The sequence below is a fragment of the Gavia stellata genome, chromosome 14 (genome assembly GCF_030936135.1).
Source record: "Gavia stellata isolate bGavSte3 chromosome 14, bGavSte3.hap2, whole genome shotgun sequence".
NCBI classification, from domain to species: domain Eukaryota; kingdom Metazoa; phylum Chordata; class Aves; order Gaviiformes; family Gaviidae; genus Gavia; species Gavia stellata.
The window spans coordinates 867,864-890,902 of NC_082607.1; the positions used below are offsets into that span (position 1 = coordinate 867,864).

Here is a 23,039-nt window from a genome sequence, read left to right on the forward strand (position 1 = left end):
TTAGGCATTTTGCAGCAGCAGCTGAATTGTATCAAACTGCTTTGTGCATCTGAGACTTAAAGCCCTGAGTATACATTTTTTAAGGGGCACGTTTAGGGAGGCGTTGCGGTCCGGTGACAAGGGAAGCGCTTTTGCGAATGTGGGGAGCTGGGCTGCGCGCTTGGCTTTGCTCCCGACTCTGCTTCAGGAGAGGCTTCGCCTCAGCCCTCTCCTCTGTAGAAGAGAGATAACAGAATTGCCTTCTCTGCGTGAGAGATTCTTCTCAGATTGTGAGCTGCAAATGTGTGGGGACACGACCGAACCCTGCCACCAACTTTTATTTATTGGTCCTGCCCCATTACTGTTCCTCTCCAGCAGCCCTGGCAGTGCTGTGCCCACGGCAGTGCCCGTGCCACCGCGCCAGCGCGTTGGTCGGAGGGCTCTGCCAGGATGCCGGATGCTTCGTCCGGCACGGCGCTGCCTCGGGTCCCCAGGAGGGACCGGGGAGGGTGACCTCTGCTCTCCCCACGCTGGGCTGTTTGCTTTGGAGCCTCCTTGACCAACTGTTCTGAGACAGCTGCCTCTGTCTCCTGGGTTGCCTGGATTTCTTCTCTTTTTTCTTTCTTGTATTTTGTGTAGGGATGTCTATATGAAAACAGCATTTGTATTTCCTAAGCCTCCACGTGTCGCCTTCTCCCCAGCTGGGCTGGAGCAGATGCAGTGCTGTGCCTGCACAAGGCAGGAGCTGCTGGGTTTGGGGGCTGGCATTGCCGGGGGTTTGGGGGCTGGCCCGGGACACGCCGCGTTGCCTTTCTCATTGCTGCTTTCTAATGGCAGTTTCCACGCGGGAACGCTGTCCCTGCCCTCTGCACGAAGCTCGGGAACCGCATTTCTAGCTGCGGAACAGCACAGCACATCTCCTTTGGGAGCCTTGTAGATGACCTGGGACCAACGCACCCCACGGGAGGGCTCTGGAGAAGGGGTCGGGGTGGGGAGAGGGAGGCGCAGGTGCAGCCCCCGTCCCCGGCCTCTCCAGCTGTGTGGGGCGATGCAGGACCTCGAGTAATGCGAACAACTGTGCGAGGTCCTCCTCTGCCCGGCGGCTTTGGGAACGGAGCCTGCCTTTACCTACAATTAAGAGTGGGTCCCAGGCTATGACCCTGTTTTGAGGGTCCAGTGCTTTCCTTGTCAGAAAGAGAGTTTGCATTTGGATTATGGATTTTGGGCCGTTTTTGCTCAAGACCTGGTGATGGTGCAAGGGCGCAGGGACCTCTGGCAGGAGCCTCCTCTCGCATGGCCAGTCCGGAGCACAGACACCTCCGAACACCCCGAGGCACACGGGTGGCTGAGTTTGCAGCAGGGACTGAAAGGGTTAAAGCTGCTTTGCAGTGTGATTTAAAAAAAAAAAGCCATTTCCTTCATGTCCAGAGACAGTTTATTTTCTGGGCATTCTTCGGGACTCAGGGAGGTGCCTTTTCTTTAAGGCATTTCCTGTAAGCATGTTTAAATTTGGACTGGGGAGGGTGGGGAGAGGAGGTGGGTGCTGGGGAGGGGACCGGCAGCCCAAGCCCAGTGACCTCAGCTTTTGGCTCCTTGTCCTAATTGTTCGAGGTGGCAGCCGCAGGAGCAGCGCCCGCATGACTGGCCGGTTGTTGGAGTGAGGCAAGGAGCGGGGTCCTGTGCATCCCGGCCCCCGGCAGCGCTGCTGCCCGTGGTGGGGCTGAGCCGGCGTGTGCGGGGTGTCAGTGACCCAAAACACCCATTAGCACAGACGGGTCAGAGCAAACGGGACGTGTGAAGCTGTCGGTGGAGCAGCCAGCCCTGATTTACATTAAAGCCTCCGTGTTTAAAAGTAGGAACAAAATCCCACTACCAAGCCCTGCCTTTGCGATCCCTCCTGCCCTTGTTCTTGTGGCCGGTTTGCCCCCTCGGCGCGTTTTGGGGCTGGGGGCCAGCACCCAGGATGGGGGGGCTGTGCGGAGCAGGTGGCCACAGCGGGTGCACTGTCCTCTGCAAAATGGAGTTACTGTGCGGGGGGATTATCGGCTCGGGGCTGTCCTCACGGGTGCTGTGCCATGCTGCGCTAGGTGTGGCGTGGCTGAACCGTGGGGTGATCTGCCCAGCACGGGCTGGCTGCCCCCCTCCGCTCCTGGGGTGATGGAGAGCGAGGGGCGTTTATTCCTTCGTCTGCAAAAACCATCAGAGAGGAACTGCGTGCTCTAGCAAATGAAGCTGCCCCTAGCCGGGGAGCGTGGTTTGGGGTAAGGATTGGAGTCGGCCTCGCTGCTTGGGCAGCACCTCTGGTGGGAATTCACGTTGTGCTGGGTCAGAGAGCAGCTGCCTTGGGCTTGGAGCTGAGGAGCTGTTGTGTTTGTCTCCCCTCTCATTGCTTCTCCCTGCTAAGACACCATTAAGTCCTTCTCTAATATCTGTAGAGTGTTTAGGTTAGCATTAGGAATTCATGGAGCAGGCAGGTTTGTCTTCACCATAATCCAGCGCTGCTAACACCAGAAAATAGCTGTCTGTCTTCGCCCAAGAAGTGGTCAATGCCAAGATAAAGGTGACCTGTCATCCCCTTCCACCTTTTAAGACCATCCCTTCCATCACCTTTAAGATGATGAAGGTAAGTCCTGCCAGCCCCCAACTTCTGAGGCTCATTGTTGACCGCCTCTAATTCTATTCCCTCCCCCAAGATGGCTTTGATTTCCATTAAAAACAAAAAAATCAAGCAAGCACAGTAATAGATAAGATCATCAAAATTTACTGTGCTCTTGATGTCTGTAGTGCAGAGTTAACGCTTTTCCCATTGATATTTGATCAGACCTTAATTCTTGTGCAAGGTCCCTGGAGCCTGCAGCAGGCTGGGCTCACCTCCGAGGCACCGCCGTGGTTCCAGCAATTCTCCCATTGTTCCCCATGCCAAGTTTCTTCTCCCCCATTTTGTTTTCTTTTTATTACTGTGATTTCCTAACATCGGAAGAGGCGAGTTATGAAACTGGAGTTATCCAAACACGTCTTGTTTGAAGATAGCGTTTCATCCAGCAGATGCAGCTTCCTGCTCTCTAAATGGTTTTCATTGTTCCGCGTTGGCTCCTGGCCCCGTCTCTGCCGGGGCCACTGGTAGCGTCGCTCAGCTCTGGCACCCCGAGGAGAGGTGGTCCCAGCCACGAAACGCTGCTGGCCATGGGACGGCATGGAAAGGCTGAACTGGGAGCACTGGTGTTCTGTAGATATCCTCCAAAAACATTTGGGAGGCTCACTGGAGGCTGCCTCTTTGCGTGGGTTAAAAAGGCAGCGTGCCTGCTGTGAGGCTGCTGCTGGGGTGCTGGCTCCGTTGGCCGCTGCTCCGGCAAGGGATGCTCGGATTTTCCAGTATGTGTCCGCTCTTCCAACCAGACTCTGGAGGGGCCAGTTGGCGCCACTTCTGCTTGAACGCACCCCAAGCCGAAGTGCTCCAAATATCCACCTTGTTGGTATTTGCTTGTGGGATCCCGTATGTTTGAACGGGATTCAGACTGTGGGGCCCGTGACCAGGTGCTTGCTGTTGAAATGGAGATGAGACACAGCGCAGGGAGCGGTTACAAAATAGGGCGCTGGTATCAGCACTGCTCTTTCAAATTTCAGTTGCAAACCTGGATCGTCTTGTGCTGGGCCATGTACAGCGATAGCTGCTGGTCTAATGGTTGACATCCAGATTGCAAAAGAGGAAGGAGCCGGGAAAGAGAGGGTAAATAAAGTAAGGTGGTGCTAGTCGGCATGATTCCCAGCACAAAAGAAGCTGCGTAATTTTCAAATCTTTTGTAGGTGCTGCAGAGAGAGGGGGTTTGGGGGTGCACCCTCGGGTGCTGCCGGCGGGTGCTGGTGGGGGACAGTGCTCTGGCTGGGGCTGCCGCGTGTTGGGTGGAGAGCCTGGCCAGGGCTCGTGTCGGCAGCCACGGGCGCTCCTTGCATTGGTGCAGGCAATTTCTGCCAAACGTGACATGAAAAGCTTTGGAAAGAATTGAATTAGGTTTGTTTAAAGATGTTTTGTTATCACTGGGAATCGGAGACCTGAGGCTGTGTTTGCTGGAAAGCCGTCGAGCCCGCGGTCGGAGTTCCCTGCCATAAAGGAGCGGGAGGAAGAAAAGCCTTCAGAATTGCGTGCTGGACTGTGTTTGTTGAGTGTGTCCCGGTCATCCAGCAGAACCGCTTCATCTGGGGCAGCATTAGTAATGCCAAAACCTTCCCTGTGTCAGAGTCAGAAGGATTTGGCTTTGGCCGTGTTTGTGCCCTGGCCCCCTTTCCCCTTGGGTTTTGCATCTGTTGAGTTTCTCTGGCTAAAAACCTTGCAGGCAGCTCTCAGTCAGATTTGTAGCCATGCAAGCTACAAAGAGACACCGAAACTGTCTCTGGAAAAATGCCAGCTGACTGTTAGCCCTGGTTTTAAACACTTGATGCAGAAAGCAAAAAAAGTAGGCATTGATTTTTCTCATAGGATGGTTAAATGGAAAACGTGCCTGAAGAAAACAGTGAGCTGCCTCTTGAATAGCTGCTACAAATACAACAAATGTGTTTATTGGTGAAACAGGAGGCTGGTTTTGCTTCTCATTACTGCCTGCTGAGATGGGTAGTGGGTGGAATCTGTGTTTTGATGGTGACAAGCTGGAAATTCCACTTTGCAGCACAGATGTGGGTGCGGGGCGAGGGGCAGCCTTGCCCCCTCCTCCCTGCTGGTACAAGCTGCGATGTTTGGTGTCCTCCAAGACCCCCATCATGAAAACAAACCCGCACTGTTGGGTTTATTAATTCTCTAAAGTAAGCTTTTAGTTCTGCTTTTTAGGGAATATGTGAGACGTGGTCCCCAAAGCGAGGACACAGAATCACAGAATCACTAAGGTTGGGAAAGACCTGTCAGACCATCAAGTCCAACCATCAACCAACACCACCATGCCCATTAATCCATGTCGCACAGTGCCACATCTACACGTTCCTTGAACACCTCCAGTGATGGTGACTCCACCACCTCCCTGGGCAGTTTATTCCAGTGTCCCACCACTCTCTCAGTAAAGAACTTTTTCCTAATATCTAGCCTGAACCTCCCCTGGCGCAACTTGAGGCCATTTCCTCTTGTCCTGTCACCTGTCACTTGGGAGAAGAGACCAACACCCACCTCTCTGCAACCTCCTTTCAGGTAATCATAGAGAGACATAAGACACCTGCCATGGGAGACGTGTGCCTTTTCATCCTTCCCGTTTTAGACTCCCTGTCTGTGGGGTGGCATGCGTGCTGGGCGGCTGAGGTGTCTCCCCAGACCATCTGATTTTTCCGTGGGCTGCCGCGACCCTGGGACCTCCAGAAGAAGAGCTGCGGGTCTTGGTCTGGTGCTCCTCCCTGGCTGTCTGCTCTTGGCCACAGGTGGGAGTGAATCCTGGTCTGCATGGTCCTCCACTCTTCTGCTGCTCTCCTCTGGGTGCCCCACCACCATGCGTGACACGGAGCTGCGTAGTTACTGGGGGTCCTCTTGCAGCTGAAGGTCTTGGGTGAGGATGTGTTCATGCCTGGTGAAAAGCACGCTCCTGCTCTAGCGTGCAGGCTGAAAGAGGCGGGTGAGGTGCCCACATCATTCCCCGTCCCGTCCTCCCTGGTCGGTCCCCAGACACTGGGAGAGATCCCTGGGGTGGAGGCAGGACATGTCGCATGGGATTGAAGAAGTGGTCAAGAAAGAGGAGAGTCAGAGCTTGCTGGTGAGCCAAAGCTTTTGTGCCTCATGCTCCGTTCCCTGGGCACACGGATGCTGTTAGCTGCGACCTTGGACTTGACAGAAGGTGGTATGTCACGGCAAATCAAGCAGGCTGCGAGTGGCTGAAGGATTCTGGGCAGCAGTGAGGTGGAGGCAGGCTGGGGCTTGGCTGAAGGTGAATTTTTGGTGGATTGCCCTTCTCTGTCGGTAGAGCCTGTTTTGAGAGGAGCTGGGTGTGCCTCAGACCTCTTCCTCCAGCGCAGGAAGCCGTGGCTGGGGTCACGCTGTCCCTGGAGCTCGGGCACAGCCGTACTGCTGCCACTGCAGCCCGCGCCGGCGATGCCTGCCTCTCCTGCCCTTGTTCTCCACAGCTTTCCCACCTGCTTGAGAAGCCGTGACTTTTTTAATTAATTAATTTTTTTCTTTTTTTGCATGAATGGAGCATGTTTTTGTGAATGTTCTTTACGGGATGTGAAGCCACAGATGTTTGCTCATTAAGTTCTGCAGAACTGCTGCCGGAAGCACCGCCAAGCACTTGGCAGAGCTCTGTGGTTTGATGTTTTTCCTTCCTGCCCCCTTCTCAGCTATGCATACCCTGAGCGAGCCCTTCACCCTGCGATGGCAGCCCCTACCTCTGCCCCTTCTCCCCTCCTCCGTCAGAGCTGTGCTTTGGGCTGGCACCTCTCGTTTTGAGGGGGTGAACTGAGGTCCCCCAGGCAGGGTCCTGTGAAAGGAGCCCATGTCTCGCGCCTCTATTTCTTTGGCCACAGTGTCAGAGAAGGCAGAGGATGATGAGGTCAGAAGTCGCAATGATTAATATTTGATAAGGTTCATTGACATTTTATCTTTTGTCTCCCTGGAGAGGAGGAAAACATGGTGAATTAAGAACATCTGTCTTGGTAGGGCCAGCTCTCCCCGAGTGCCCAGCGCTGAGTCAGGATGGGGTCCTGCCTCATGGGACCTGAAGCCTCTGTGATCCCAATCTCCTTATTGCAAATGAACACAGAGATTTCAGGTGTCCTTGGGCTTCTCTCTGGCTGCGCTGGCAGAGCCGGTCGCCTGCCCAGCTGCTTCACCGGGGGAAGTTACCTGCTCTCTGGTGGTACGTGCCGCACCTTGAACAGAAGCTGTGCTTGTAAATGGCTCCTGGCAGTGTGGAGATAGCATGGATAACTATAACTCGACATTGCGTATGTCTGTGTTTTGTGGGTTATTGAGGCACTCTTGTTTCTTGGCCAGGCTCCTAAGCCCATTGGGGTATCGAATGGGCTTTGACGGTCCTTTCCCCATTCTCTAACGTGAGCTGCTCCCCTTCGCCCACCTCCCGCTTTGCCTGGAGCTGGTGGCACGCAGGGCTGTGCTGGCTGCGGGCAGGAGGAACCACGGGCTGCCAGCGAGCTCCTGCCTGCATGGCCACCGCAGCCGCTCCCCTGCCTGGTGCCATGGACCTGCCGCGGTGCAGAGCTGCTGGGCAGCTGGTGGGGGATGTCCTGCCTGCCGCGGGGCGGCTGCAAACGCCTCCCGGTTAGTGCCTTGTTATCTCTCTGGCCCAGCCGGTTGGCACTGGTGATTTATCCAGTAACGGCTCCTTGTCCAGAGGGGAAAACAGCAACAGCAGGCAGGGCTTGGAAAGAAGGAGAGCAAATAAGGGAAAATGAGCACAGGTAATTTCAGTTTGACCCGTCTGATGATGCTGGTGGAGTAAATCGGCAGTTACGGTTGTGTCAGAGGGCAGGAGGCCATGCGCGGGTCCTGTCCTCTTCCTTTGGGATGGCATCCTCTGGCAGGGTGGGCCGGTGGCTGCGCTGAGGCGTGGAGCAACCCCACCTTTCAGCAGGGCTGTTTTGATGGACAGCCTGAACCAGTACTTGGTATGCATTAGACCTTCCTCAGGGCAAAAAAAGTGAGAGGGGAAATGTTACGGGTTGTGTGGAGGAAAATGGAAGGACAGAAAGGGGTTCTGCTCAGCTCCAGCCCCCCTCTGCCTCTGCAGGGGCAGGATGGAGGAATGGCGTGTGCTGCTTCCCAGGAGTGCAGGCGGGGACGGCAGAGAAAGCCCCGTCCACCTGCACTGAGCCGTCTTGAGCCTCTCTCCAGTGCCGGCCCGCAGGTCCTGGCATGGGGATGGACACAGGCGAGTTTCGCAGTGGAAGTGGGATGAGATGCCGTATCCCACACCTCTCTCTGGGAACACTCTGGAAAGCTGGGGAGAGCAAAGATCAGCTCCTTCGGTCCAGCTTGGTGATTTTAGCCAGGAGGCGGCTTGTGACCCTCTGCGGTTCTGCAGGTGGGTTGTTGGCAGGTGGGTTGTTGGCAGGTAGGAACGAAACGCTCAGTGAGCAGCTGGCAGGCCGGAGCAGTGAGTTCCTCAGTGCAGCGGTCACGGGTCACTATCACCGTGTGCCTGTGTGCATCTGCGCGTGTGAGCCCATGTGCCGGGCAGGGTGTCGGATCGTGCCCGTCCACGTGCACGCGACTGTAGCTTGCTCAGCTGAGCATCAGGCAAGCAGCGGTGCATCCATGCATGCATGCACTGCAACTTGCATTTTTTCAGACAAAAGCAAGATAGAGGCCGTCTCGGATGGGGCCAGGTAGTGAGCGGTTGCAGTGGGTGGTGCTGCTTGCCTGCTGAAGATGCTGAGGTTGACCAGGATCACTGGCGTGCCAGGCCAGCCCTTTGCAAAGGGGCAGGAATAGAGACTTTCACAGCCTGCCGTTGCAAAGCAGCTCAGCACTCGATTTTCTGACCACTTGTGAAAGCCGAGTGTTAATTAAGAGCTTTGAGTCCCTTCAGGAAACATGTGCGCGTGAGTCAAAAATTACCAACTCATGAAAATAGACATGGATGAGTTTTAGAAGGATGTGAGCTGATTGATTTACCGCAAATGATGTTAGCCTGCAGTGATAAGGCAGAAGTTTTCTGAAGCAAAGGTTTCCTCAGAAACGTCAACAGGAGAACTGCTGCATGGTAGTGAGACTGAAAAGTAGCGCTTGCTTGAGAAGATACAGACATTTTAAAGTGTTGTTCTGAAAGATGCAAAGATGACTGCCGGGGAAGTTCACACGTGTAAAATACTGCTGTACAAAGCACCTACATACAGGACTGAGGCGGCCCTGGGGGGCTCCGCGGGTGGGCAGCCCCTCTGAGGTGCGGGCAGGGGGAACGATGCTGCGAGGTTCCTCACCCCGCAACGCGCCGTCGTACGGGCTTCGAGCCCTGCGGAGGGCTCTTCCTGGCTGGTTTCCCGCAAACCAAGGAGACCCGAGCGAGCACCGTGACAGCCCTTGCTTTGGTCCTCCTGCCCCAAAGGACAACGCTGGGGTAGAGGTAACTCGCCCCTTCTGGAGCCGGGGCTCTTCTTCCGAAATGATGGGGAGAGCGGGGCTTCCCTGCCGTGCATGGCCACTGCGGCAGAGCTTTTGTTGGAGAGTTTCCTCCATGTGTGATCGCAGGTGGATATTCCAGTATGACTGTCTTTAGGGCAAAGTTTTCCCAGTGTAACCCCTAGAAAGCACCGGGTGCGGGCTGGAGCCTTCATCAGCCCAGTCCCCCTGCGTAAGCCCGTCATCGTGAGGGGAATTTGTCCCCCATTAGCAGCAGATGACTCCTCGCCGTGTCCGGCTGCGAGCACAAGCGAGACCATTGTGCTGTCGAGGCAATGCTCAGCCGGGCAAGAAAACCCTGAGTAGGTCTTGCTGTGACAAATCTTTTACTTGGACAGTAGCTTTCACATGGAAGGGAAGCTGGAAAAAACATGCCCATTCCTGCCAAAAGGCGCCGCTTTGCCAGTAACTGGCCTCCGTTTTCTAATGCTGCTACTGCAGGCGGTTGGTGTGTTGAATTAGGGCTTCCTGCTGTCTTCTAACCCATGGGCTTCTCCTTGGCCTGACCCTGGGGAGGTCTTCCTCTGCTTCTGACCTTGCTGTCTGCAGCCACAGCACCGACTTCAATGCGTTCGGCGTCATAACTTCCCTCGAGCCGGAATAGCTGTGCGAGGGGGTGTGAGCTGATGTGCCTGTAAATCCCTTGGAATGCTGGGAAGTACTTAACAAAACTGAAGAGGAGAGTCATTTTAACCATCTGAGAAGCGTTTCCTATTGCTTACAGCAAAGGTCTGGGATTCAGGACTATCCCTTCAGCTACGGACCAGTCCAGTTCCCTCCGTGCATCCTTAGATCCTTCTGCCATGATGGGAACAGGCTCTTCGGCCGTGTCCCACGAGGCTTTGCTGGCTTCAGCTCCTCGGAAAATGCCATGTTATACATAAAGGGCCCCGTTTTAGGCTGTGTCTGGGTTGTGGGTAGATATGTCTGTGGGAAGGGGTGCAGGGCTGACTGGCAGAGGAGGCTGCGCTGGCTTCCCTGCTGGGAGGCGGACAGATGGGACCAAGCCGGGTAAGCCGAGTCTGCCATTCCCATGGTGTGTCTTCCATTGGGATTCAGCATTTTGACTGTCAGGCCTGCATACGAGTCTATAACATTGCTTGAGGCCAGCTTTTGCATCCTGTTTTGTAATATTCCTTGACATTCCCCACATTCCTGGCAAGGAGACTTCTGTATTTTTTTAAAATGTTCCTTTGTCTCTTTGCAAAACTGTGACATCCTTTAAAACTACTTCTCAAAAAGCCCGTTGGCCTGCTCTCTCCAGCGGCTCCTGTTAGCTTCATAAAGAAAAGGAAGCCTTGAGCTTGGACTCCAGCCCCAACACCGTCTCCTTCCAGCGGGTAGAGAGGGGAAAAAAGAGAGAGGAAGGGTCGTGGACTCCTGCTTGGCTCAGGTGACCTCTGTAAACCTCAGGTCCGTGCTAACCTTGTCCTAAGGTTTCACTCTGACCTCCACATTTTTGTGGTGATTATGGGCTCATTAGCTGTGCTTTCATCACCGCTGCAGCCCGGTCTGGCGGGTCCTGGGTTTGGAGAAGAACTTTGGAGAAGGCAGAAGCCACCACAGTGGTCCTCGGGTCCGTGTCCTGCCTCTACCACTGGCTTCTTCTGTCTTACCTGCCAGGCTGTAAGGAAGCAAGCTGAGGGGGTGGTGAGATGTTTTGCAGTGCTGTATCCCTTGCTAGGGGATGAGGGACCTATCGCGTTTCCCGCCGGGAATCAGAAACAAGGTGAGAAAGGAATAACCTGGTGTTGAAGCCCACGGTGTGACCTAGCGGAGAGTGTGAGTTGAATCAATACAGCTTGTTATCGGCTGCATCAGGATGTGTCTGGTAAACACGTCAGCCCTCCTTCGGTCACCCCACAGCCAGACTTCAGAGAGACCAGGAGAAGACCAACTGGAGAAGGAGAAGCGTGAGCTTACAAGCCAACCCGCAGGTCCACATGCCAGGTATTCTCCCGCCACTGGGGCCCCTTTCTCTCACTTCTCCAGGCAACAGCTCCCCAGGACACGCAGGGAGCCCCTTGGATGGGCTGTACCAGCTCCCCCTTTCTCCCACGGGTGACGGGGACGGTAGCACTGGGACCTTCTCTGTGCCCCAGAAGGAGCTGTAGGTTCAGGGACCCTCTCAGCCTCCTCTCCTGGGCAGCGTTTCAGTGTGCTCTGGACGAGGGGACGCCTGGCTGCCTCTCTCATCGCTTCGGAGCCAGCAAAGGCTCTCTCCTCCCTTCTCTCCCACCTACAGATGTTGGCTGACTGGAGACCCGGGAGGCAGCTGCTGCTCTTTTGCTGCAGCTGGAAATTACGGTCTGGTTTCCTTCTGTGGCGCCACGGTAGCATTAATGACAGGAAAGTCCGGCCAGGGATAGTGGTGGAAGAGGCTTTTCCTGAGGAGAACTGGACCAAAATCCCCTTGTCGAGAGGGAGGGCGTTGCAGTGGGCAGGATGTGTGCGTGGCACCCGCGGGTTGCTCCCCACGCACCTCGCCCCAGCTGGGACCCGGTCCCACTGCCGGCGTCAGCGTGGGTAGTGCGTGTCCCTGCGTAGAGCCAACCTCGGTCATCCCCGTCCTGCCTCTCCAGCACGCAGCTGCGGCATCAGCTGGGCTTGGCGTCTTTGCCGCCATGTGTGCACAGAAAGGCCTTTTTCATGCTAGAATATGGTTATTGTTTGTTATCTCTTGGCTAAGTCCACTGCTGGCTTGTTTTTAGCAATGCTCTCTTTGCAAGGGAAGTGCTTGCTTTCAGCCCCAAGAGGATCAAGACCTCTCGGTTCAGGGATTAACCTGCTATGTCAAAATAGCTTTGTGGGATCCCTGAGCCGCTTTAGTGGAGTGCGTGCTGTGAACTGGACCGGGCAGCAGCCAAGGCACCCTCTGTTAAAGCACGCTGAAGGGCAGCAGCACGGCTGTCTCCGAGGCCTGGTACTTCCCTGCATCGCTGGGACGTGAGATCACATTTGGAAGCGGCTTTTGACTCCTCCCGTGTTGGTGGAAATTTTACACATGGTCGCTGGTAACTTGGATGGCCGCTGAGACGCCTTCCCATCTGCAAGGCGATCGCTGTTGTCAGCTGGACGCCCTTGCTGTCATGTGTGCGGGTGTTTGCATCCCGCTCCGCTCCAAGGTTTGCTCACAGATGTATTTACCAGCCTGCTGCTCTCAGCTGTCCCCTTCTGCGCTTTGGACCTGGGATCTCCCCTGCCAGGTCCTGCTCAACCGAGGGGATCTCACAGCTCATTCTGTAAACTCCGTACGCCAAAAGCACCGACTCGGGGAAGTGCAGTTGCAGGGTATGTGCTTTTCGTTACGGAGACCGATCCCCTGTCAGCCAGAGCTTCTCACTTGGACCGTGCTGTTTCCCTCAGCTTCAGTCTGCCTGAAAAGGTTGGGCGAGCCCTGCCTGCGTGGAGGGAAGGAGCACTCCCAGGGCAAGGCAAAGCCCCGATGGGTTGAGCACAGACCATGAATCCGTAGAAAATCAAGCAATTAAGACTTCGTATCTTGGATAGCAGGTGCTCGTGGTCTTGTTCCTGAGCCATCTTTTTCCAAAGCTTTTAGTCCTCTTTGGCATCTTGAGGGACTGGGAAATTTATGATGGATCAGTCTCTGCTTTCAGTTTTCCCGGTCTTCCCATCTCCTGCACATGGGAAGGGCTGCGCTCACAGGCACTGCCCTGCCTGGCTGCGAGCGGCTGGCAGCTCCCGCCGTCCACAAACAGCCGACCAAGAGAAGCCCTCAGCTGAGGTTTATGGTCAGTGGTTTGACTAGTCAAGGTCTGTTGGGATGGGAAAGGGGGTCTTGGCGGTCTCTGTCGCTCTCCTCCCCGCCGGCTTACCGCAGGGCAGTGCTGTGCACTGCCGGTCAATCCTGCTTCCAGAGCCTGGTGCCAGCAAAGTGCAGCCCTGCTGAAAGTTTCGCACTGAGCATCTCGGTATGACCGAAAACACCGAATTTTTCTGGCTGCAACTGAAAGCTGCAACCCACCTGTCTGGAACGGGCATCCTGTCTCCAGCCGGCCGCGGCCAGGACAGGCCACCTCGGTGTCCCTGCTCCGGGGCGCCTCGTCCCCGCTCGCTGCGGGGGACGGGAATGCCCCCGGCCGCCGGAACGGCGACTCAGGGGGAAGTGAGCCTGTCCCGCTGCTCGGGCAGGGCTTGCGGAGAGCTGGAAACAGTTAAGCGTCGTGCCTGCGTGCGTGTGCGCTCTCGCTCTGCCTTTCTCGCGCGCTCCCCGCCTGCTCCCACCCCCGCTGTTTAAACAGTTCAGCCTTTGCGCGGCCGGGGATGTCCTGTTTGCTTCTAACGAGAAATTAGATGGCTGGGTCAACGAGGGCAGATTTTATTAGCTCGGTACAGTCGGGCTGCATGGAAAAATCAGAGATCTCCAGCTGACTGCCTGCGGGAAGGTCTTTGGCCGGGAGTCCTCTCCCCTCCAGCGGATGGTCCTGGGGTGGCTGAGGTGGGGGATCAAGGAGGCTGGTGGTCATGCTGATATATTTTTCTGCATTTAATCCACGGTTTCCAATGAACAAAGCCAGGATTAACAGCTTCTGCCATGGTGAGTCTGCTCGTGTCCCAGCTTTGTATTTGTATTAGGAGGTTTCAGCCAGCAAACACATTTTGAGGGGGAGATGGGAAGGTCTGTAAAATGACCTTTTTTCTTGTCAGAGATTTCTTGAGAACTGTGTTTCCTTTGCAGTGAGTCAGTTTGCTTTGGCTTTTTATGCAGCAGGGTGAGGGAAGGGTTAGGAGGTGTAATTTGTTTTGTTGCTGAGCTTTTTTTTTTTTTTTTTCTTTTCTTGAAAAAGAGACCAGATTTTCCTTTACCTTTTTTTTTTTCTTGAAATGACCTGTAGCTTCTGTCCTGGTGGGAGCGTGCCTGCTTGGAGCGGGGCTGCGGGTAGGCATGTTGTGAGCCCTGAACCCCTGATGAAATACGGCACTAGTACTAAGGGTGCGGCTGTGCGTGATAGGAAGGAGAGGGGAAATGGATGTGACAAAGTACAGGCTGGTTTCAGTCGCATTGTGTGTGATTTTTCTTTCAAGCCCTCTGCTCCCCCCCTTAAGATGCAGTAGGTGTAATAGATCTGCAGCCTTTTTAATATTTGGGCTTATTTCTCACAGAGTCAGCCAAGCTGGTGAAAGTGCGGTGGCCTGCGGCATGCCAGCTCCTCCTAACCTTCGGCTGTTTCCTGAGCCCAAGCCAAAAATGCCTTTCTGTGAGCCTGACCCCCGCCTCCTGCCAGGCAGCGAGAGCGGCCAGGGCGGCAGCCGGCGTTGGCCGGGAGCCCCGGGAGCGCGGCAGTGCCGGTGCCAGCCGTGCTGCGGGATGTGGCATCGCCGCCAACGCTGATTTACTTAAAAGCAGTTTTAAGTGAGAGGAAAGGAGGGCACGGGGCGGGGGGGTGAGAGGGCTTTAGGGCTGTGAAGGGCGAGCTGCGGGGTGGGGAGGGAAATGCCCCCCCAGGAGCCGCTGGCAGCTGCGCTGTGAGCAGTGCCCGGGCAATGCTGCTGGGCGCTGGGCGCAGCGGAAGGGGCTGTGCCTGCTTACTGAGCCCTTCACGCTCCGGGTGGGAGAGGTCCCATGAGCAGGGTGAACGTCCTGCCCTAGCGTACGCAGTCCTGCGTTCGCATGAGAAGTGTTACTTGGTGGCTTTTTGAAACTTCAGTTTTTGTTTTTTTTGGTTTTACGCCTTGATTTGTAGTTTTCTCCGGAAGGACGGCAGGGAGATGTCCCTGTCGGGGAGGAGACTGCCGTGCAGACCAGGAGGGCCGTTCTGCACATGAACCTCAAGCGTGCTGTTTGCAGGCTGAGGAGAGGTATTGCAGTAATCTGCACATGCAGGACTTTGTGGTGATAAAAACCTGAATTTTGCAGAGGTCTTTCTGACGTGGGATGAGATTTTCACAAGTTTCACGATTAGCATGTGCAGGCGTCTGTGCAGAAGAGCTGAGCGCCTTTGCTCGCACAGCTCCCTGCAGACCAGCGGCAGATGCAGGGACCAGTAGGTAGAGTCTGACCAAAGCCAACGCCAGTGGGCTGCTGGTCAAGGGCGCGCTGCAGGCGGGCGGGGGGGGGAGATGAGTTCGGAGTCACACTTCGGAGTCTGCAATAGGGGATTGGTGAGGCAGAAAAAGGAGGCGGATTATTGCACAGAGCTGGAGGAATACTTGATTCTGGCTTATTTTTGTATTGCAGCCTTTAAAAAGGGAAGAAGAGAGCCAATAAACAACCCTTTGTGCCTTTGCTGAGAATTTAGTGCCCATTTCTTCCTGTGAGGACACATGTCTGTGCCTGGCCATCAGCTTGGGCAGCCGCTGGGCCGGTGGGACAGCTCTGGCTCTGGGTTCACCATCCCCAGGGGCTCGCAGGGCTCCCACCGAGGGCTGTAGGAGCCCATGCATTCCTCGGCTGGGAACTGGACGGGTTTATAATTCTGTACAACATGGAAAAAGCTGCAGAAATACCACGAGGGAGTGGTGCTCCGTGGGGTTCCTCTGGTAGCACAGTTTATTGTAAATAAATGCATAAAAGTAGGAGGAAATTCCCTCATGTATTAAGCAAGTAATTATTTTTTAATGCCTGGATTTAAAAGTAGGAGCTGAGGATAGCGCCTAAGCAGGTAGTGTGAGAGAAAAACTGCAGCAGGTTCCATTGACTGGAGACGTGAATGTGCATCGGCTGCAGACACTGCCTCACGGAGCTGGGAGCTCGTTGCAAAGGCGAGAGTTGCTGCTGGTTCTGGCTTTTTAGCAAAACTATTGTCATGTTCCTTTGCCTTGACCTTCCTTGGCCTTCGTCGATGGCTTGTGTTGGGTCTCGCACTGCATGCGGCGTAAGAGCTGTGGCAACAGCAGCACTGGGGTGCGGCTCTCTGGACGTCAACCTCAGAGCGTGCTGGAGGCGGGAGTAGGCGATGGGTGCACCGCTTTGTCGGTGCTGGGTCTAACGCTCTTCCAAGCAGTCGAAAAATGGACTCTTGTTGTTGTCAATGTGTAGAAACACATGACGTGATTCCTCCTCGTCAGGGAGGTGCGGTCATGGCCAGTACCTGCTGCATCCAATGGATGCCATGTCCCGGCGCTACCAAAGCGGTCAGGTGGGGAGCTATGGCAGTGCTGGCTGCCCTCGGAGGGACGGCGTCCGTTAGTCCAAACAAAGTGCGTGTGAGGCCCGAGGGATGGTCAACAGGAAAACAACAGTGCAATTTTAGAAAGGGTGGGATACAGGATGGGCAAGACGGATTAGTTTTCTTCATCATCTGAGTAGTTGTTCTCATCTTGTTTCTCTTCTGGGTTTCCAATAGCAGCAATGAGAGCACCCAGCCACCACCGCCACCTGAACAGTAGAAATGCATATACGTATGCCAACATATATTCAATGCTCTTTGTGAACATGGTAATTGTGTCTGGACGGGGCAGGCTGCCCTTTTCCCCATGAGCGGTTGCTCGCTGGCTGCAGGCGCAGGGCTGTTGGAGTGCGAGCGTGCGGAAGGGGGAACGCGGGTGGACCGGCAAAGCTCTACCTTTTCATTGCAGCCAGTTGGGTGCCATCTTTTTCTTTCAGCTGTTCGGGGTTGTACTGGAGGCTCTTGGTGCTCTTTGCTGGGTAAAGGGCAGTGGCCTGCAGACAGACCTTGCTGCTGCAGTGCGGTCACTCTTACAGCATCACTTGTTCCTGCTGGGTGCTTCAGCCACGCAAGCACCTTTCTAACTCTTATTTTCACTGGGAAGCTTCTCCCTGTCCCATGCACACAGATGTGCATTTGTGTAGGTACAGGCAGCTCCGCAGAATGAATACCAGGCTGAAACCCAGGAAGGGAGTAACGTAACTGGTGCCAAAGAGAAGACAGTAACCCTTCAAGCCAAGTCTAGATACAGGCAGAGGCAAGCCATCGGCTGTGCTGGCGCTGACGGACCTTTTCGGGGTGGTGCACGGGGTGGGCCGGAGCCGGAGGCTCTCTCCCCCCTGAGCTTGCTTTGCCGTTGCTTTCTTCAGACATGGAAACCGAGGTTCCTGCTGGGCTCCCTCTTCCCGTGCGAGGGGGGCTTGCTGCTGCACTCCCCGGGGCGCAGAGGGGGACGGGTTCCTGCCCTGTCTGTTGTTCCTCTGGGGTCAGAGCAGCTGCAAAAATGCAGGTGGGGGAGGCAAGGAGGACGGATCAGGGTCTTCACCTTCCTGGCCCTTTGTTTCTGTTCCTATCCGTGCCCTTTCCATCCCCTTGTTCCTACCAGACATCTGCTCTGCAGCTGCAGCACTTAAACACAGGGTGTTTAACCCCTGAGCTACCACAGTGCTTGTGCTCCCAGGGGCAGTCTGAAGCCGAGGGCCAGGAGGAGGTGTCCTGAGGTGGCCAAAGGTGCTGCAAGACTCTGAGGAGCCTGTGGGAAACAGGCATCTATAATGTCCTGTGGGACACCCCGGTAGCAAATGCCTCACCTGGCTTACACACAGATCTGCCTTTGTCCAGTCTGCCGTGCTGCGTGTGACCTGAAACTGCGGCGAGGAGCAGCCACCAGCTCCAGGGGACTGGCCGCATCCTCCTTGCTCCGGCTTGCTTAGTGAGGGGCAGGAGCAGCACTGCCTTGCAAAGGAAAGCCAGGTCAGTCCGTCTCTGCCACCCCACCGCATCCTGCGGCCATGTTCAGTGGACGGTGTGTCCAGCAGCCCAGCTGGTTTCTTCCCTCCAGCAGCTGGTGCACCCCGTGCCTCTTGAGCATGGACGTCAGTTGTTCAACCGTTGCGTCTAAAATAACACCCCAGGACAGGAAGAGATGCTTTGCTGCTGCAGAAGACGAACATTGGCTTCTCTGGAGGTGAACGTTAGGCTTTGTTGTCCCAGAGGAGTGAATGCTGAAAGGAGAGAAGAAGTTTTCTCCGCTTCTTAAAGTAAAGAAGGGAACAAACACGTTTGCATTTTCCAAAGGTATGATGGAGCCTCATTCGTTTGGGGCTGATGTGGCTTCTTCAGTGCTGTCTGGCAATCTTTATTAAAGACAGCAAAGGCTGCAAACGTGAATTTAAGTTGCTCAAAGTTATGTTTGTGGAAGTGATGGTGTTCCCTGGGCAGGTCGGATGCAGCTCTGGTCTCAGGTGCCAGCCTGCAAGGGGAGGAGCTGCTTTCTGGCTGGGTGTGGTGCAGAGCCGAGCTCTGGCATTGCCCTCCGTGGTCTCATAGTCGTGATTCTGCACTGCAAAGCAGAAGGTTAAAGGCACTTTGGGTGCCTAGGGCCATGTTTTGACTTTCTTTGGAACAGAAGAAAACAGACTCGAGACTACTGTTAGGCTCGTTTGCAGGAGAGGAAACCAAAGCTGTCGCATCCAGTTGATAACCGTGGTTGCATGCAACCCTGGAGCTGAGCGGAGATGCGAGCGGGGCAGAGATAAGGCGTGGGGCAGAGCGCTCCCCGGGATGGCTGCCGCAGTGCTGCCTGGGGCAGGCTCCGTGCACACCCCGCATGGAGCCACCTCTGCCCCCGGGCTGGGGGCACCCGTGGAGTGGAGCCTCTTTTGTTACTTGGAAACTTTGCTTTGAAAACAGAGCAGCAAGTCGTCCGAGGTCCCAGGGCCCTTCCTTCCTCTCCACTGTCCTAACTGAGGAGCTGCTGCCCAGCTGGGGTTCCCAGCCTTGCTGCCGTATGGGGCACAGGGCGCTGGGCACGACGGCCGTGAGCATCTGCCGAAGCCGGGTACTGCCCAGGGGCGATGGGGAAGGAAGGGAGGGCCCCTGGCCGGTGGCTGGGGGGCAGCTGGCAGCGGAGGAGCTTGGGGTGACCTTTGAGGGTGGTGCACAGGGTGGTCTGGAAACCCAGCGGCTTTGGTCTCCCTGCCATGGGGCAGGGAGGTGGGCAGAGGGCTTCTTGCCCAGGTTGTACCGGCCGGTGCTCGGCTACTGACACCCACGTGGACGCTGGCCAGCAATTTCTTGCATTGCCTCCAGGAGCGATTTTGACCCCAGACTTCCCCCACGTTGATCTGCACCACGCAGGGGCTGTCTGGGACACGAGCAGGGCGGCGGTGGGCTCTGGTACCAGCCGGGCTGGCGGTGGCCCCGCAGTGCCATCACTCCCCTGCGTGGTGCCGTCCCCAGGGGAGCGATGCCCTTGGGAGCAGACAGGGCATTTTGGGGCTGGAGGTGGTGGAGGCATTTGAACAATTCCTCGTTGGCGATGTAGCAAGGAGCAGTTCCCAAAACTTGTGAGACCTATTTACTGTGTGAAGGTTAATTATGGAAACCCGCTGCATCTGGGAGAGCATCCAACCGCGTTTCTCATTCCTATCTGCGTGCCCTGTCCGTGCTGGCAGCTTTGAAATCTCTGCGGTTTGCTGGATGGTGCTGGGAGCTGGCCGGGCTGGAAACAGATAACTGGTATTTATCGGTGCTGAGTGCCAAACTGTGTGTGGACGGGGAATGCCCGTGGCTGCATAAAACTCAGCGTGCCTCTCCTGCTCCAAAAGCCCAGGTTGGCATGGGCAGCGAGCCCCGGCTGCGAGTCCAGCGCCAGGAGCGCAGCCCCGGCAGGGCGTGGGAGGCAGCGCGGGGTCTTCCTCCGGGCACCTCTCCTAAGCACGCTGGAAGGGGAGAGGTGCCTTCAGTCAGCATGGAGGGGTTCAGAATTGGCCCTCGGATGTGTTTGAGTGATGCTTGGTTCAGAGGGGCGGCACTGATTTCTGTGAGCGCAGTTGGCCCTCGGATGTGTTTGAGTGATGCTTGGTTCAGAGGGGCGGCACTGATTTCTGTGAGCGCAGCGCTGGGCGTCGCAGCCAGAGTTAATTCGTCTTTAACCTCACATAGGCTGGCAATGCCCCGGCCCCAGTACCTTCAGCAGCAGTAGGATACGCTTTTCCCATGGGAAACTTGTTTCAGCTCCTCACTTTTTCAAGCAGTGAAGGCACATACGCCTGTTTTTGGAGGTGTGTCAGGATTTTCTGTCATTTCTGTAAAAATTGGGCAAGTACTTGTTTACAGTCTGGGAAGGGAAGCTGAGCTCTACTTCTGCATAGTCACTGTTGTAGGCGACAGTTTATTTTAAGGCGGGATGGAAAGAAAACACACCAAAAAGAAAAGAAAAAAGAGCATTCCCCCTGCTAGTGCTGGAGTGTGACAGCCGGAGGCTCGGAGCTCCCGCCCGCATCTGCCAGGCAGCTGATTTCACGGCTTTCCATTAGGTAACGTATGGGCAATTTTATGATGTGGTTTTCTTTTCACGCACTAATTGGCTGTGTGGGACTTTTTATGGGGAATTTGGAAACTTGCTGTGAGAAGCTGGGAACCTGGGGTGTGACTTCTCGTTTTTTATTTTTGATTTTTAAAGTGAAAGTGCAGAGCCAGGGTTCTGGGAAGTGGCTTTCCTGCCTGTAATTACGTTGGCCTCCGGTGTTCCTGCTCGCTCGTGTTAGAGCTTTTATTGCATCTCCCAGGCTTTTCCCCGTGCATGCCCATGCCAGGTCAGGGGTGGGGTAGCTGTAGCCCCAAAAGCACTTGAGGGAGAGATGTCAGGCTCCAAACATCCCATGGCCAGGAGCCGTTCCTGTTGGAGCCACCATGGACCCAGCACGGGTCTCAGTGCTCCCTCACCGGCAGGTTATGTCCGGGGAAACGCCATGGTGCGGTGACTGTGCTGGAAGATGATTGGGGGAATTTTGTCCTTTTTTTCCACTTTCATGTTGGTTTTCATCCTTTTCTTCCACTTTCACTAGCGAAATGAGACACTCTTCTCTTTCTGTGTTTTTGCTCTGCCCCTTGTCCCAGCATTCTGGGAGGTGCTGGGGGTCCGAGTTGCCGGTCTGTGTGGGGGAACACCTGCCTGCAGTGCCCTTCATCCCCCGGTCGCTTTGCACCAGCCAAGCTGGTGGATCTGGCCCCACCGGACCCCCTCGGGGCATTTCTGAGGGACCCCGCTGGCACTTGGGCCATAGCCCCTTGTTGGGTACAGGAGATGGGGAGAGTGGCTGTGGATGCTTTTTTCCTTGGGAAATGCCATCCAGCTTCAGCAGCTGCCAGAGAAGGACAGAGGCTTTGCCTGGAGGGGATTCTCTGGTGGCTCGTAGGGACTGTGCACCGTCGGGAGCTTTTTCCAGCGAGTGCGTTGGTGCTGGTTTCCCTGCATGCGCCACTCACACCATTGCCGACCGGCTCTGTGGCAGCGGGTGCCCCGGGTGTGAGGAGCCGTGTTTGGGCTCCTCCGAGGTTGGGTTTGGTGTGTGGTGGGAAGGTGGCTTCGTGGGATTTACCCTCTTGTTTCTTACGGAAGCGCGGGCTCTGTGTGTGTTTATGTGCCTGTCTGCCGGTGTTGGCATGCCTGGTCCTCCCGCAATACAACTTGAATGGGATCATTGCCGCCACATTTAAACTACGGATCACAAAGATATTAAGTTGCTACAAGCTTTTGAAAATCGTTTGCTGACCAGCGGAGGCAACAAGACCCTCTTCCCAGCCCTGCTGAGGCGTGGGTGTAGTGTGTGATGAACCGTTATCAGACATAAGAGAATCTGCACCTCTGGAGACGCAGCCGCGTTGGAAACCCCTCTCCATCGCTGCTGCTCATGGCTTCTCTGCCCAGCGTGGTTCTGCCCAGCTTGAGGCAGCGGAGGGTCTCCAGGCAGCATCCCCCGGGGGCTCGGGCTGGATTTCCAGCAGAGGCTGCAGACAGGCGCTTGTGCTGTCGGGTGCAGGGTTTGGTCCCACATCACCTTGCCCTGGCAGTGAAGCCTCCCGGGGAGGGCTTGCAATGGGTGACCGACGCACAGTGTCCGACCGTGGCCCTGGTGCTGCCGCCGCAGCCATGCCTGCCGCGAGCAGTTCACCACCCGCCTGTGTGTTTGGCAGGAGTGTTTGCCTGCCCGTCCTTTCCTGCGCTTCCCTGGGAAAGCATGTCTGTGGGAAGGGTGGGCGGGAGGAGGAAGCTGGCCGCCGGCTCGGGCTGGGACAGGGACACTTGGAAACCTTTTCTGTGCCAGTGCCTCAGCGTGGGGAGGGCTCCCGCCCGGGATGGGCAGAGCCCCCCTATCCTTGGTGGGCTTGCTCCTGCTGCGTGGGGCTCCGGGGGGGATGCAGGACTTGCTGCAGAGGGCAAAGCCTGGGACCCAGCTCCAAAATGCGGCAAGGAGAGGTGTGCTCCCCCTCAACCCCCCCGGCAGCCCTTGCGCTGGGAGGAGGCAGCAGAGGGGAAGGAAATGTCGTGCTCTGACTCCTCGTTTCCACCGGGGCCATGGGCAGCCGAGCTCAGTCCTGCGTGAGAGCATCCTGCTGCAGCCCTGGCCCCGGCTGCTCCCCACGGCGGGGCGGCCACAGCCACGCTGGGTGTCAGACGGCTCCTGCGCATCCCCTGGCCACCCGGACGGCTGAGCGGTGCCGATCGGCGCCCCGGCCATGCTCTTCTACCAGTTCAGCCCCTCCGCCGTCAGGGGTAAGTTCAGCACGCGGCTCTGCTTCTGGCTGCCCTTGCCTCCCCTGTCCTCTCTGGGGGGAGATGCCGGACCCATCCCTCCCTGGGGGCAGTGGGCAATGGGGGGTCAGGATGTCATGGGGCAGTAGTGGGTTGAGAGGTTGGTGTTTCTGTTCCTGGCTGGGGGCACCCTGAGCTGCAGTCTCTGGCTGTGATGGCCTCAGGGCCAGCAACTCCATTGTGAGTGAAGGAAGAGCAGAGCAGGAGCAGGAGGGGGTTCTGGCAGGTCCAGTGGCCGGGGGGCTGTGGGAAATGCCCATCCTTGGGCCCTACCCGCCCTGCGGATGCAGGAGGGATCTGCTCTCCGGAGCTGTCATGACCGAAGACCGTTCACATGGACCATAGCTCTTGGTGCCCTCCCGGCTGGACAGTTGCAAGGCGCCTTCCCCTGCAGAGGTGCTGGGGTGCGCGGGAGGGATGCGGTGGTCCATGGGGACTGGGATGACCTGGTCAGGCTCCAGGGTTGGCTCTCCGCTGGAGTTACTGGTTTTGAGCTCTGTCGAGGGTG

The 23,039-nt window shown here is 56.2% G+C and overlaps 1 protein-coding gene across 3 annotated transcripts in view; it reads left to right on the forward strand.

Moving 5' to 3' along the window:
• Positions 1-23,039, forward strand: part of STARD8 (StAR related lipid transfer domain containing 8) — a 61,612-nt gene that overhangs the window by 21,589 nt on the left and 16,984 nt on the right. Inside the window, exon 1 of one of the 3 annotated variants that reach the window (XM_059824263.1) lies at positions 13,562-13,640. The exons of 1 other annotated variant lie outside the window; for it this stretch is intronic. In XM_059824263.1, the coding sequence (XP_059680246.1) occupies positions 13,568-13,640 (73 nt within the window). In that variant the 5' untranslated portion in view covers positions 13,562-13,567. Of the gene's footprint in view, positions 1-13,561; positions 13,641-22,462; positions 22,493-23,039 lie in introns of those variants that run through there. One more of the 3 variants, XM_059824264.1, reaches the window with a different exon arrangement.